Source organism: Adelges cooleyi, unplaced genomic scaffold, assembly GCF_023614345.1.
Source record: "Adelges cooleyi isolate 19-005CV unplaced genomic scaffold, UGA_ACOO_1.1 ACOO_flye_CR_arks_rails_tigmint_CR_PRNA_247, whole genome shotgun sequence".
Classification (NCBI taxonomy): domain Eukaryota; kingdom Metazoa; phylum Arthropoda; class Insecta; order Hemiptera; family Adelgidae; genus Adelges; species Adelges cooleyi.
Genome location: NW_026095912.1, coordinates 12,325,289 through 12,341,196, shown reverse-complemented (window position 1 = coordinate 12,341,196; position 15,908 = coordinate 12,325,289). Strand labels below are relative to the sequence as shown.

At 32.1% G+C, this 15,908-nt stretch overlaps 2 protein-coding genes across 2 annotated transcripts; both read left to right on the top strand.

The window, feature by feature from the left end:
• Positions 1–1,755: 1,755 nt before the first annotated feature.
• Positions 1,756–4,906, top strand: LOC126837188 (beta-galactosidase-like). Its single transcript, XM_050571012.1, has 10 exons — positions 1,756–1,916; positions 2,308–2,458; positions 2,722–2,785; positions 2,942–3,036; positions 3,108–3,294; positions 3,385–3,734; positions 3,800–4,075; positions 4,144–4,281; positions 4,443–4,649; positions 4,715–4,906. The coding sequence occupies exons 1-10, from the start codon at positions 1,798–1,800 to the stop codon at positions 4,904–4,906; spliced, it is 1,779 nt and encodes a 592-aa protein (XP_050426969.1). The 5' UTR covers positions 1,756–1,797.
• Positions 4,907–5,088: 182 nt separating this feature from the next.
• LOC126837187 (beta-1,4-N-acetylgalactosaminyltransferase bre-4-like) lies at positions 5,089–15,733 on the top strand. The gene is made up of 6 exons (XM_050571011.1): positions 5,089–5,376; positions 11,565–11,631; positions 12,087–12,332; positions 13,265–13,448; positions 14,373–14,591; positions 15,604–15,733. Exons 1-6 carry the CDS (start codon positions 5,089–5,091, stop codon positions 15,731–15,733), a joined length of 1,134 nt encoding a protein of 377 aa, XP_050426968.1.
• The last annotated feature ends 175 nt before the right edge of the window (positions 15,734–15,908 follow it).

The window sequence follows — 15,908 nt, the reverse complement described above, 5'->3', positions numbered from 1 at the left end:
ATTTACTGAAAACCAAGATAGGTTGATAATCAGTTTTAAATAATTAATCTTAGAGCTATTAAAGTCTCCAGCTTAGAGCGGATCCAAAATAATTTAAATCTACTTTTTTAGAAATAGTTTTTTTGTATACAATTAAGCAATTTTTTTTTTGTATTCGACTTTCAAACAATTAAATATGTTTACACAGTCAATTTTCTATTGAGCTGAAGAAAATTATTTCAGAAGCTAATAAAAAAAAAGAAGATTTATTTCATAAACACAACCATTTTAATGGTTTGCACATTTTTTCACTTTGTAACTACCTACCAACTAGCTCGTTTGTTTATGAAAACAGTGAAATAAAATAAATAGTCTAAGAAAAATTAAACTAATTATATTATTATTATAACTATTTATTACTATAATTAAACTATGATTAATTTTCGTCTGATTTATCAAACTACATTTCTTCAATCTATTGCCAGTTAATAAACTTAATGATTTATGTCCTTGTTAAAATTAGTCTGTTATTTTATGGTTAAGGGTTTAAATATGAATTTCTTTATTATATACATATATAACATTAATAACCATAAGTAGCTAAATTTTTTTCTATATTATATTGAGATTAGGCTAGATGTTAATGTATTGCACGTGATATTGGATTTACACCCTTGGGTGCCTATTACAATTTATTATTACTAGAAAACCGTTTTGAATAGGCCGTTCAGAAATCAACACCGATAATTTTATTAAATTTCAGATGGTGTTTATGGCATAATTGTATTGAATAACAATGAAACGTAGTATACTCCATATCTGTTTACATATATTTTTCTACAAGTACCGTAATCGCATATTGTATTTTACAAATCTATAATTTATTAAGCAGCTTGATTGTTGGGAATACGAGGCAAAGGTGTTCTTGTAAAACATAATTAATATATGGTTAAGTATATGGATACTTAAATAATTGTCGATAAAACATAACACAATGTAATGTGTAGGATATATTAGTTAAGTACACATTATAGCACAATCTTTAAAATTTATTAATACAACTAATAACTTGTCATCGGTAAATATTTTTTAAGTAGAGTTTTATTACATTTACTTACATGCTTTCGGTGATAGTCCAAACAAATATAGATTTTACTGAAAATAATTAGTTATTTATTTTATTCGTAAACGCCCGAAAGCTTAGAGTATCAGTAAAAATAAATCATTTTACTGTGCTGCTGAATAGTTCATAAAATTGTCTCTAAAGCCTAGAATTAATTGGTACAAGAATATTGAGTCACTGTAGTAAGCGTGGAGCATTAACATGACCACTTAATTATCTATTTAAAATAAGTTTATATGAAGCCTTGCGTCGTTGGTCTTGCTTGAATACTTGATTTACAGGATTAGAACCTAGTACCGATTGGCGATATTGAAGGCATAGCCAGCAAAGCTAAGAAACACGGTTTATATCTTATTAACTCGTCGTTTATCAACTGCAATGTAAGGCGACCAGATAATTACTTAAATTTTATGTTATTTTATGCAATATTGTTTGATAACCACCCTGAATGCACGTTTGCTTTCAGGGTTGTTAGGGTTGTATGATAGTCATATAAGTTTTCTATCTAGGTATTTTTTCTATGTATTTACTTGGTCGGCTATTTTAATCATATACATCTACGTCATTCAATATGCTCATTTTAAATTAATAAAACACAAAAACTGAGTGTGACCATTATAGATCATCGGGTCTTTGTTAAATTCCAGTCAACTAAGCCAACATTCACGGTTGATTATAAGAAAAATGAGTTTCTTATGGATGGTAAAGTTTTCCGATATGTCTCGGGATCGTTGCACTATTTTCGAGTTCCAAAACCATTTTGGAAAGATAGGATACAAAAAATGAAAGCTGCCGGTTTAAACGCTATATCAACGTGAGTAATAGACTTATATGTATAAACTTCTAGCGTAGTTTCAAAATTATAAAACAAAATTATTTTTTAACTTATAAACGAGTTAGATATTTCAGTTTAAATCATAAACTTAAGTTTTAAGTATCTAATTAATTTACTAATGTGATCATATAAAGTTAATTTTTAAATTTAATTTCTCAGAGGAAAATACATTTTTTTAAAAAATAAAACGTTATAACTGACAAAAATATAAGCTTTACTTCCTTTTTCAAATTAAGCTGTCTAAAGTTAGTCAGTTAGTACTAATTTAAAATGAGTTAAAAAAAAAATACTAATTCCAAATTATTTAATTAAAATACTCTTGAAATACATTAATGAGGTTTTCGGTAAACTGTTGATTTGTCTTTCCTAGCTACGTCGAATGGAGTCTACACGAACCATACCCTGGGCAGTACAACTTTGAGGACATAGCTGATTTAGAATATTTTATCCAGCTAATTCAGGATGAAGGAATGTACATATTACTAAGGCCGGGACCATATATTTGTGCCGAAAGAGATTTTGTAAGTTCACATTAACATTTTAAAGTGAACCAATTGCATTTCTGTGGAGTTTGGGCGAAACGGCGAAAGAAGTTGAAATTACTTTTTGGGGTTGAATACAAATTTTTCAAAAAATATGATTTTTACGTTTCGGTACAAGAATTTAGTGTATTTGAAAAATTAAACACCGTTCAATTGTTGATGAATGATAATATTAAACGCTAAAAACTCATCTTCTGCCGAATCGCAACAGGCTTAATTTGTTTTTATTAATTTCTTTGTAGGGCGGTTTTCCATATTGGTTGTTGAACGTGGTGCCCGAAAAAAGACTACGAACCAACGAACCCAGTGAGTGTTAGCCGTTAAGTAAATCACGCTAGATCCTTTTGTTTTATTTAATGCTATCGGCATCAGTAATATACGAGTTTTTTTTAAGCCAGTGGTGTTTTTCATAGTTAAGGATTAAAGCTGCGATAGTGCATTTACATAGGTTGAGGTTTTTAGATTTTAAAAAATATGTTACCCGATGGTTCAGCGTGCTGATGCCAAAAATGCAACCTTACTTATACGGAAACGGCGGGAAAATCATAATGGTTCAGGTGAGAGGGCTAAGTTAATCGGTAAGTTTGTGTCATAATTAGATATGAAAAATGTTACACTGCCCACCTAGGTGGAAAACGAGTACGGTAGCTATCATGCTTGCGATAAAGCGTACATGATTTGGTTAAGAGATTTGTACAAAAGCTATGTCGGCCACAAAGCTCTGCTCTACACGACCGACGGTTGCGGTTATGCTTTTTTCAAATGCGGTGCCATTCCAGAGGTCTACGCGACCGTAGATTTCGGTTCAAACTGCAGTGGTAGGTGGATCATTGATCATGATAACAATATACCATTAACCACAACCATTTGGCCGCAATAATTCGTTAATCCCGAAACTCTTTTAGCCGGTGTGTGTTTTCAATACATGAGAAAGACGCAGCCGAGGGGCCCGCTGGTGAATTCCGAATTTTATCCCGGATGGTTGTCTCACTGGGGCGAGAGAAGTCCTCGAGTGCCGTCCAACAGCATTGTGAAAACCATGAAGAATATGCTGGCCCTAAACGCTTCTTTCAACTTTTACATGTTTCACGGAGGAACTAATTTCGGTTTCAAATCGGGCGCCAACATGAAAAGTAATACACCACAACATGGTTTTCAGCCTCAGTTGACCTCGTACGACTACGATGCGCCGTTAAACGAAGCCGGAGATCCGACGGAAAAATATTTTAAGATCAAGCAGGCTCTTAAAGAAGCCGTAAGTGATTGTGTAGGTTAACTGTTGTCTTAACGATACTCATAAGTCATTTGGCGGTTCTGCAGAATCGCCAGGTGTCCCACCAAATTTCACCGGTGCCCACTCCTAAAGGCGACTACGGTAAGGTGACACTCAAGCCTTTGGCAAGTTTCTTTGAGCAAATCACACAACGCGTCAAACCCGTCACCAACGACGTACCGTTGGCGTTCGAAGACCTAGGTGTAAACACAGGATTTGTAATGTACGAGACCAATCTAACGGACATACAAAAAAGCTTCATCGGCGTCGTTAAGCTCAACATAAAAACTGTCAGAGACCGAGCAATAGTTTACTTAGATCAGGCAAGGAAAATAAAATGACTAAAAAAAAAAAAACAATCTATAAAAAATGTGATTATTTTTTTTATTAGAAACAACAAGGTACAATGTACCGAGCTATGGGAAACTACACAATGGCATTAAACATCAGTCGCACAGTTAAGAAGTTAAGTATTCTGGTCGAAAATCTAGGTCGAGTAAACTATGGCCGGTTTCTCGATGATAAAAAGGTATATCAAAAATCTTATTCTTCTTCGACAATATTTTCTTCTGATTCTCGACCATCTCAACTATTCTCTAAACTCACTTAGTTGATTTTCTAATAATGTGCTGAAATAAGATTAACCTGTTCGAGAAATCTAGTAAGTAATTCACTATTGACGTATTTCAGGGAATATTCGACCCCATTAAATTAGACAATAAGACATTGGGTCCGTGGAAAATGATTCCACATCCTCTGAACGAGACTTCTTGGATTCCACCCATTAAACCCAAACAGAGCGTCCATTTACCGGCTTACTTCAAAACGGAATTCGTTCTACCGGCAAATAGCACCAAGTGTCTTGATACGTTCTTGGACCCTTCGGGTTGGACTAAAGTGAGCCCAAGCAGTAAAGCGTTTAATTTGAATGGCGGTAACATTACTTACGTTTACTTCCACAGGGCGTAGCGTTCCTGAACGGCATAAATCTGGGTCGATATTGGCCGGCAAACGGACCTCAAGTCACTCTATACGTGCCAAGCATTTTTTTAGTGCCACCGCCGGCAATCAATACGCTTATAATGATGGAGCTCGAAAGCGTCCCAAAAGATTTGTCCGTTAAACTGGTCAACAAACCAGTAACAAAGTATTAGACGTGCTATTATAATTTAAAACATTTATTTTATTATACCAGAAAAAAACTTCAGCAGCACATGTGGTAATATTATGTCCAATTTTTTTAAATCTTATTTTGTGGAAATTGCATAAACTTTACAATTTACTAACTATAAATACACGGCCCGTTAATGTCTATTTTTTGTTGTATATATTAAGAATGATTCAAGTATGCAAAGTAAAGTACGAAGGGGAAGACTCAGAAGAATTTGGTGTAGGGATAGGCTTAAGACAGGGAGATGCCTTGTCACCAGCTCTTTTTAATATAGCGCTAGAATCAGTTATGAGAGAGACCTTGGATGGAGCATTGGGAATCAAAATGAGAAATGACCAGCAACTGGTACTGCCAGGATATGCAGATGATGTTATAATAATGGCGGAGAGTGAAGAAGATCTAAAGAGAACTACTAGCAAATTGATAGCAGAAGGGGAAAACATTGGATTAATGGTAAATGAGGGGAAAACAAAATACATGATGGTCTCGAGACACAATCGTAACACAAGACAGTGGGAAGTGAAAAATTATAATTTTGAAAGGGTGGCCAATTTCAAATACTTAGGGGTAAACATCAACGAAAACGCTGACAGCCACATTAGTAGCAGCAAATAAATGCTACTTTGGACTAATACCCCTATTCGAGTAACCTAAACGGTTACCTAACCGTGGCACAAGTAAGCTAAAAACAACTGTTATGGTGATAACCCATAATATTTGTCGATAACAGATATTACAGCTCTATGGTCTTTAATCTAGTAATCATTTCCCCCCCCCCCACTATCTATACTCAACATTTAACAAGTAATAACACAGTAGGGTCATTCCATGCCAAATCACCTGATGTGTGTGCGAGTGGATTTTCTAAATGCCTCAAACTTAGATAGAAAAAGTTTACTAAGTAGAATATTTGATTTGGAAAAATAAATTTACTATAATTATTTTTTCTTTGATTTTTTCTCGTTAAAATTAAACGTTACGTTAGAATTAGCTGGCATTATTGTCTTTTTTGACTTCTGACTGTTTGCGACAAAATTCGAGGACGGCGCTGGCGGCAGATTAGTCATTATTGGTGACCTAAACTGTCCTATTTCGTGCATGCCATTTATCGAATTCAACATGAACAAGTTAAATTTCTCTTCGCTCTTCGTGAATTTCGGCATAGGGTCTTGACATTTCTCTTTAAACCCAGTGGATTTCAGCTCGTAATAACTCTGCTTGTACTTGATCGCTATAGTTTGACCGTTTAGGTCAGCGCCCACTATTTTCCAATCGTCGTCGTTGGTCTCATTGTTGCCTCTCGCAGCAGTGGGTTGTGGGTTGTTAACGTTTGGACACCTTTTACACGGATCAGCTGTTGTCAAATATTGTTTTTCCGGGTTACCAGACGTGTCGAATTCGTTTGCAATGGACATTTCAAACACAGACATTCGCATGAAGACGTCCATATCGACCACGGGGTCATCATGGTCGTCGTTGAGAACAATGCTGGCCTTAGTCTAAAAACATTAACGTTTCTTTAACGAACGTGTCGTATAGAGATGTTTATTAAAACATGATTGTGTCGAACAATACCGCTTTACTTGCGAAGCTTTTCAAATAATAAATACGGCTAACAAAAATAAGATTTTAAAATGGCAATTGCGTTACATGTGATTTGAGCTGTTTGGAATCGCAGCTGTTCAACACTGCACCAAAAGTTTTGGCCAAGTCCATTTCAGTAGTCGCCAAAACTTTTCCCGATGCCACTTGAATCATCATGACTCTCATGATGAATTCTTGGGCAACTGCAGTAGCCAACTTTAGATCGAGACCGAACATGAACGAACGCCCATCGTTTAATTGCAAAGTATCCGACGACGGTCGGGTAAAGGGTTCGACTACTGTTTGATTGGCATAATGTAACATTTCTACCGCAACTGTAACCGAACCGGAAATGGTCGACTTTGGTGAAAATTTGATACTTTTTACTAAAAAGTCAAAAAAGAACAAACGCTGTCCTTTACACAGCATATTTAAGAGAACTTATTTAAATTTTTTAGTATAATAGTTATTGTTAACTAGAAAACCGAAATTTTAAACATTTGTATCTACACCCATCTGTGTTGAAATAAACAATAATCTTTAAATTTAGCCGGTTCATTAAAAAAATCACAAGCGTTCAGATATTATATAGCACTAACATTGTTTGTAGAAAAAAAACAAAAAACAAATACATTTATAAAAAAAAATTATGGTAATTTTAACGAAGAAAAAGTGGAAAATGTCGAATACGTGGAGGTAGAAGAAGAAGGAAATGACCAAAAACATCAATTATATATTACTGGATGTCTTGGACGACGATATCATTTGTGAACTCCCGTTGCCGAGATCTGGTTTAAGGACGACACAATAAGATTGTAATTAAATTACTATGGGTTTTCCCAATATTAAGATGTACAATTAAATCAATTCAACAAAGAGACAGTCAACAGGCAGTTCAACTAAAGATACGTTCAATTAATTTATAACATTAACATTAGTGTAATGATAAAATTAAGAGAAAACAGGAAACCAACATCGACAAACAGAGCTACACACAATCACTCCTCTCGTTTACCCCTTTTGATCTTTTATTTTTATTATAACGAGATATTGTCATGAGAATCACTATAAAAAAAAAAAACGACGTTATCGCTAACAACACACTGAGAATAACATTGACGATTACTTACAGGCAAATTAAAAATGTTGTGTTTTGTAAGTTTGAGAGAGGAATAGTATGAGAACATCTGATAATCTGAACCCGCCATTAATTGATCCATCGAACCTACTATTTTAATCTGTGTTTACAAAATAAATGCGTGCTTGCCGTTCGAGTGATGTGAAACTCGGGTAGAACAAATATAAATATAAAATTCTTATTAATACTCGTTTACAAAACAATAATGATGTTAAATATAATGAGTGGGTCATTTAACCACTCATTTTATTGTACTGGGAAACGTTAGTTACTCTGCACACTGCTCGTGTAGAAGGTATATATAATTTGAAAAATGTATCCTCTCAATTAGTAAGTGTAGTAAACGAGACCAGAGCACCGCCTTGAATCATCTGGAGCAGGTAGGATTGCATTGGAATCACAGATGAAGACAACCCTCATGTGTTATTTTATTTAAAGGTAAATTACAATATTACAAAGACTAAAGTAATACGTAATTATAATTAAATAAGTTATTTTCTTTAATGTAGAAAAAACTTAGGCAACACTTGCGGTTATATATTATAAAATAATTAAATATTTAAATTAACCATTAACCACAAAAATAATTCTCTATAGCATATATGTATTTAGGTTTTTTACTTCTACTGAAGTCTTTTAAAAAATATCTTAATATGCATACTTAAAATAATATATATAAGTTGCTGTTTGAGTTTCATGTAACCTCATTAAATTTTTTAATCGAAAAGGAACAAAATACAATAATATAAAATATTATTGTATGATAAAAACCAAAAAGGTTTTACATAAGTAATTTTTTCATAATTTTAGTATATCATATAAAACCAGGTGGCCCAAGAAATTTCTAAGACACTGTATGAATATTAGTATGATGTTAAAAAATTAATACAAACTAAAGTTCGAAAAAAAAATGTTGTTATCATTACAAAAATGTAATTTAAACATAATAAGTTAATGGCCGTTTGCTATTCCGTATTCGTACATAGAGAAAAGATTATTAAATATTATCAAACCATATTAAACCAAATTAAATACCACCCCTTAAATCAATCAAACAAATTATAAAAATTGCCAAATAACTTAAAGTAAGTTATTAGAAATCTATGTATGGTCACTAGCAAACTATTCAACATAGGTAACTTTAAACTGGTATTTTTAATTATAAACTTGGTAAGTTATTAGTATTCATACAGTTGTAAGAGGATTATTTTGGTAAATTACATACATTTTTTAAAGTAGATTATTGAAAAAAAAGAAAAATTTGAAATTGTGGGTAATTCCAATTAAAATAAACATTTTCAACAAAACTTAAAATACCTATGTAACGCTTGAAGTCATATAAAAGTACACTTGCATCTTACATAGTTCATTAAATAAAATAATTCACTAGTGTGTCTAGGTCCTCTAAAAAGTTTTTAAATCAATAAAATATAAATTAATCAGTACAGAATTAGTATTTTGAGAACGATAGAGAGCTCATTGTGATATGTTGCTCATTGTGACTGTAAATATTTGTTGAAATAGTTTTTGGTTGATAAAATTTAGGTCTGTACTATAGTATAAAATGTATATACAGGGTAGTTTTTTAAAAACACAATTGTGTGTATCTAAATAAAGTGATTCTCTTAAAGTGGTCCACTCAATATCCGGCGGGGGGAAGGTAAATGGGTGTAATTTAAATTTGAGACTTTTGTCGAATGGGAGCATACCAAATAAATATTTCTATAGTACTTCCTTAGTTCTTATATTGCTCTTTTCTAACCGAAAAATCACAGTGTGTGAATTCTCATAGGACGCCGTATGCCGTCCGTGCAGCTTTAAGTTAAAAAGGGCCACTCTCATTTTGTGGCCAAATTGAGAATTACACTATTCATCTTATAACTTTGTAACTATGTTGTTCAGCGCTGAATAGTCAATGTCACGTATTTTAACGTCCACGATTACATCTATTAAAGACAAACTTATGCTCCTAGATCTTATATACAATCCAGTTAACGTCATCCTCGTATAACTGCGTTGTTATTTTTTTTTGTTTTCTAGCAATTGAAAGCTGTTGAGTGACCGTAACCGGAACGAGGGTACTCGTTGTTTTCACATCCGGAAAATTGTGATATGTTGACAACGCCGATGTCACGTGGCAAATTACTGATCGTAGTGGCTATTATCTTTGTGCTGGCGTTATATATAAAACTCACTTACACCAATCAGAACCGAAGTTTGCCCGTCGTCACGTTTACCAGGGAATACATTCCAGTCACACCAACAGTACTCTTGAACGTCTCCGAAATCACATCCAAGGTCAGGAACACCTGTGTAATAAATTCTTAAGGACGTTACCCTAAAGAGACACACTGGTCGTCCTGTAGGTTTCCTGAAAGATTTATGACCGCGTTTTCCATGTTTTCATCTAACACACTCGACAAATATTTAATTACCTACATAGGTTCTAATCAAATCTATTATTGTAATTACTATATATGTTTTGCAATAGTAGTATGTTAATCACTTATTTATTTGTGTTGTGTTTATTATTCAAATACTAAACTTCCACTCGTACTACCTCTTATACTATATAATAGTGTATAATATTACAACAGGTTATTGGCCCAAAAACACAGTCAAAGGTAAACCAGACATCGAGGGTCGAGAATTTGAGGTACAGCCTATTTGATGATTATCAAGTAAGTGAATGCAAGTGATTAAACAGGACCTGACAAAGTGTGTATTAGATATATATTAATCAAAGATAAATAAAGTCGTTTATAAACTAGTAGGTCATTAGTCTAGTAGCACTTAATTAGTTGTTTAAGGGTACTGTTTAAGTACGTTGATTATTGATCACGGAAGAATCAATAACAAAGGTTACCAAGCTCGGTAATATTGAAGGCTGTTTGAAGGCACTTTGGAAATTTCAAATGAGGGTATATATAGTTAAACGGTCTTATTACAGGAGAGAATACAATACCAGTGTACACCAATATAGTACCAGTTAAACGATCCATGTAAACGAAATTTACACGGATCAATCATTGGGTTTTAATGACGACTCGGGTAAAATATGTAGACTACGGAAGTCTATGTGCGGATTCAAATAATCCCCACGAAATTGGAGTTTTATGTTTAGACATTTGCTAGAAAAATATAATCTTAAGCAAACTGACTCAGACCCATGTGTGTATATTAATCATGATAATAATGAAACGGTTATTTTAGCCATAATCGTCTTCAAACGCATTGGGTAAACACAGGCGCTTATTTCAAGTATAAAACAGAAATTTGAAATTACACAGGATAACTTCCTAGTGATGACAATAGAAAAACAAGATGATGGTTCATCAGGTCATGTTAATCTCGAACAATTACGTCATACGATAATACAGATAGCTGTTACTAGAACCAAGTAATTTTTATCGACAAGCAGTGGGCCAGCCATAAGACACATTGATATCAACTTCATTAGCACCATTTGAAAAAAATATAGGAAAAATATTATGTTCAAAGTATAAACACGTTTCGAGAAATGAGTGTCTTATCTTTCACGAATCACTTTGTTTATTATTTTTTCTCGTTCTTCTTTTTTACTTTTATGTAGTAAAATAAAACTAAATAATAAATCATTTCCTATACTGAAAACAAAATTGGTTTTCATTTATACATTTACTAATAATTCATAAGTAGATTATTTAGCTAACCTAACGTAGTTTAACCATTACACTATTATCGTAAATATAATTATAGCTATTTTTCCGTAAAAAAAGATAGTCAAATATAATGTTGGTAGTCTTACTTTCGGGGCCTATTCGACGTATACAAATAAAATGTCAAAAAGTATCATATTATTATAATAACATAACAACTATAATACTTAGTGCGATGTTTGCATGATGGTCCTCAACTAAATGTTCACCGTATTTTCCAGGATATTGATTATTTCAATGTGATTCCTAAACCCCTCGAGTTGTGCCCAGAAGTTCCGCCCGGACTGAGTAAGTATATACTTAGAACTATAACAGCTGTAAAAATACACGGTGGGATAGTATGCATTATTATTATAATAATTCACTAAAAAATGGATGTTTTATGTCTAATGGATGGGTTTATCGACGACAGCATAATATAAAATGTGTGCGTGAAAATTAGGGAAACTATTATCTAGTTTAGTGTTCAAGTTTGTAGCAGTGCATCCAAAAAAAAAAAATGGATTTTATCATTATTATTTATTTATTAAAACATAATTTATCCAATATAATTATTAATGCCAATCAGCTATTTAGAAGTATAGAATATATACAAATGTAACGTATATAACAATATACGGATGAACATTGGGAGGTAAACAATTTAGCCACTTAATCACCTGAAGCTGTTTCAGCCCCGAGAATAAAATATGTATTTTTAATGCATTATGTAGCTCTTAATGAAGATATGATATATGTTTTAGGCGAAACAGCACCGTTGATCATACCAACAATTGAAACTCTTGAAGGGGTCGGAAAAAATTTATCGTGGTTGGTAATTAGACATGGTGGCCATAACACACCAATAGATTGCATATCCCGGTACAAAATTGCTATAATTGTACCTTACAGAGACCGCTTGCAAAACTTGTGCACATTTTTGTTGAATATTCATCTATTTTTAACAAAACAGCAATTAGATTACACCATATTTGTTGTTGAACAATTTGGTAAGTAAATGCATTATTAATATATATGGGTGAAAATTCCAAGTACGAACAGACTTTAGTAAAAAAGTACCACGGTAATCATAATATCAAAATAGTGGAAATAATTATGTGTAAAAATAAGATGTTATTTTGTACATGTGGGTTTCAAAAAGTTCCATATAAAGTTGGTCTAAAAATAAATATTTTTTTTTTTAAAGTTTTGCTCATACCCCAGATACTCTCGAACCCCTTATTAGTTATTAATTATTGTTTTTTTTATAACAAAATAAGTAAGTTTAAAAAAATACATATTATTGGCTTACCCCAAGCCAGTATATTATAATATTTTATTTTATTTTATTTGATATTTATTGATGTCGCTATGAAATAAGAGCAAAACTTTTCAAACAAATTTTTATATAAACTAAGTACACCAAAATGTGCGTATCTGATTTGGAAAAGACAATAAATTATTTTTAATAAAAAAAATATCAACTCCGCAGTGTCGATTTCTTCAAAACAAACCAACTCTAACCTCTAACCCTTTCTAATATATTAAAAGATATTTAACTGTTGCCGTCTGACGATAATAACAGCATGCTTATTGAAAAGAATAGTCTAGAGTTCTAGTTACATCATTTCGAAATAACGTTTATTTGGTAGTACAATTCAATGCTGAGATATGCTTTTCGATTTTAACATTGTAATGCTAATATTAGAAATTAGCTATTAGTAACCTTTGTAAACAGTTGTTGTGTTTAGACCAAATTGACAATAATTCCTTACCTGTTTAGAGTAATATTTTTGTTTTAAAGTCAGATTTTATCATTTGGAAAACAGTAATAATATTATACCGTATTAATACTTGCTTAATATCGTAAGCTTTATACATAAAACTTACAAAAGAACCTATACTGAAATTTTATGAAAAAAAAAAAAATAATATATTGCAGATGGTAAATTGTTTAACCGAGGCATGCTGATGAACGTAGGATTTGTAGAAGCGTTGAAACTGAGTGAATTCGACTGTTTCTTTTTTCATGATGTCGATTTAATACCAGAGAATGAAAACAACATTTACAGTTGCCCCCAACAGCCTCGACATATGTCCGTTGCCGTTGACAAATTAGACTACAAGTAATCTATTTATAATATATAATTATATACATTATAAAAAATTGTCTGTAAATCAGAAAACCTAACTGAAAGGTCACGTTTGTTGAGTCGAAATTTTAGATAAATGTAGATAAAATTGAGCTTTGTTAAATTACTAGGGTCGAGTACATTTATTGTAATAGTATAAAATACTCAGCATAATATAATAATTAATATTACATACACATTATGCCTAAATCCACCTAATTATAACGACCTTCAAATATGAATAATTTGCGTTTTATCTTTATTAGCGTGTAAACCAATATAGTTAGGGAAACAATAGGCAAAAGTTTTCCAGTTTTTCTGGATTGACAGACTATATTTTGTAATCTAATTGACCTACTGAAATAATGAATTGAATGTAGTGAACAATTTAATATCTCATAGGGTTTAATAGGAAATTACTTTTTTTTTTCCATATTGTTTTTATACAATGTGATCTCAATTGTTCACAATTTGTTTGGCTTTATCCCCCTCCCGACTAAGTTTTTTTTTATAGCACCTTTAGAAACTCAAATGGTAAAGCATACAATATTTCATTGACTTTTTAAATTGAGAATAATGTAGGCACTAAAAACGTTGACTGGTTAATAACCAGTTATGGACAACTATTTTTAAAGTCATAAGTGTTTAAAAGTTATGATGGAAGGGGAAGTCCGCGCGGATAAAATTAAAACTACACTCTACCTTTCCTCCTGCCCTAAACTTGAATCTTCAATAACTTCAAAAACAGTTATCCGAAACAGGTTATCGGCCAGTCAAAATGTCTGGTACAGCATTCTCAAAATAACCAAGTTGGAAAGGGGTAAAAACAAAAATACATTGTGAAAAATTGAGATCAGATAATTTTGTAATAAATTATTAACGTAAGTCATGTTATACTGTTTGGGTTTGCGTTTTCAGATTGCCTCACGATAACATATTTGGAGGTGTGATTGGCATAAGTCGACATCATTTCCAGTTGGTGAACGGCTTCAGCAACAGGTTTTGGGGATGGGGCGGCGAAGACGATGACCTGGCGTCTCGGGTTAAATTCCACGATCTCCACATAACTAGATATCCCTCAAACATAGCCCGTTACCGTATGCTTAATCACGTCCAACAAGCAATTAACCCACACAGGTAAGTTTGGTTTACATTGGCAATGGTTTATGATATAATTAACTCCATTTTTTCCCCTCGAAATATTGCGAATAACAGCATGGTTGAAATGAAAAAAGTGTATAATTTTCAGTGGATAAATAACTCCATAGTTGAGTTTTTGGCAATTGTACTTACATACATTGTTTCAAATGACTTTAACTGCCTGTCCTGAAAAATGTCATTTTATGGAGTTAATCAGTTTGGCTTCTGAGCGCCTCATATATTATACAGGGTGATTCATTAAGGATAAGACATTCTTTTTTCCTGAGAAAAAATCTTATAGTTTTTCTTTTTTGAAAACATTTGTATATGATAACTACATTATTGCACATAATTATAAAATTACCAAATATTTACCATTTTTAGTAGTTTCCGTAGCACTAGTCACTTTTGAAACTAAAACGGTAATAATATATGTATTTAGTTAATTGTTTGAATAAATAATTATTTTCTGGAAATTTTAACTGGTCGTCAAACAGTTTAGGATAATTAATTCTAAAGTTATTAAACTTGAGTAGATTAAAAAGTAAGAATTATCGAAAAATTGACCAGTCAACATTTTCAGAAAATCTTTCTTAATTTAAAATTTGTATTAATTGTATGCGTTTATATTAAAGTTTGAAAAGTTGACAGTGATGTGAAAAAAATTAAAAAGGATAAAAATTTGGATATAGTGTTATTTGTTAAACAACACACTAGTCTAAAGTGTTTCCGAAATAAATTTATAAACCTAATATGATGTACACTACTTGTTGCTTTTGTCCCGATTAGTTTTATAGAATATCATTATTGAGGGTTAAAAATAAATCACTGAAAGTGTTAGTACTGAAATCATAAGCATTATTTTCTAAATATTTACATAACAATACTTAAGATTTAACTGGCAGGATTGAGGGGAGGGGTGTATTACATTACTACATGTACTACATTTAATCAGCTATAATCATGGGCTATTATGGAAACTTTGACCTTTTGTAATTTTGTTTTTTAGATTCGAATTACTACTCAGCGGACAAAAGTGGTTCAAAACGGACGGTCTTAATAGCCTAAAGTATCAAATAAAATCGGTTGAACGCCTGCCCTTGTATACACATGTTTTGGTGGACCTAACTAAAAGTTGATTAAAGATGTCAACCTCTTGGCTTTGTCTGTACCGGTAGATTAATATCTACTTTGTAAACAAATGTTATAATTTAAAAAAAAAACAACAAAATATAATCATAAAATAGATTTTATTAAATAAAATGTTGTTTAATACTGACAAACATTCATAAAATATAAAAAATGAAATATCTT

Bases quoted from the DNA above. Each gene is read 5' to 3' on its own strand.
- LOC126837188 (XM_050571012.1), top strand. From the start codon at position 1,798: ATGGATGGTAAAGTTTTCCGATATGTCTCGGGATCGTTGCACTATTTT. The intron at 1,917-2,307 runs GTGAGTAATAGA...TGTCTTTCCTAG, and splicing joins GGTTTAAACGCTATATCAAC to CTACGTCGAATGGAGTCTAC. The intron at 2,786-2,941 runs GTGAGTGTTAGC...TGAGGTTTTTAG, and splicing joins ACTACGAACCAACGAACCCA to ATTTTAAAAAATATGTTACC.
- LOC126837187 (XM_050571011.1), top strand. From the start codon at position 5,089: ATGATTCAAGTATGCAAAGTAAAGTACGAAGGGGAAGACTCAGAAGAA. The intron at 11,632-12,086 runs GTAAGTATATAC...TATATGTTTTAG, and splicing joins AGAAGTTCCGCCCGGACTGA to GCGAAACAGCACCGTTGATC. The intron at 14,592-15,603 runs GTAAGTTTGGTT...TTTGTTTTTTAG, and splicing joins CAAGCAATTAACCCACACAG to ATTCGAATTACTACTCAGCG.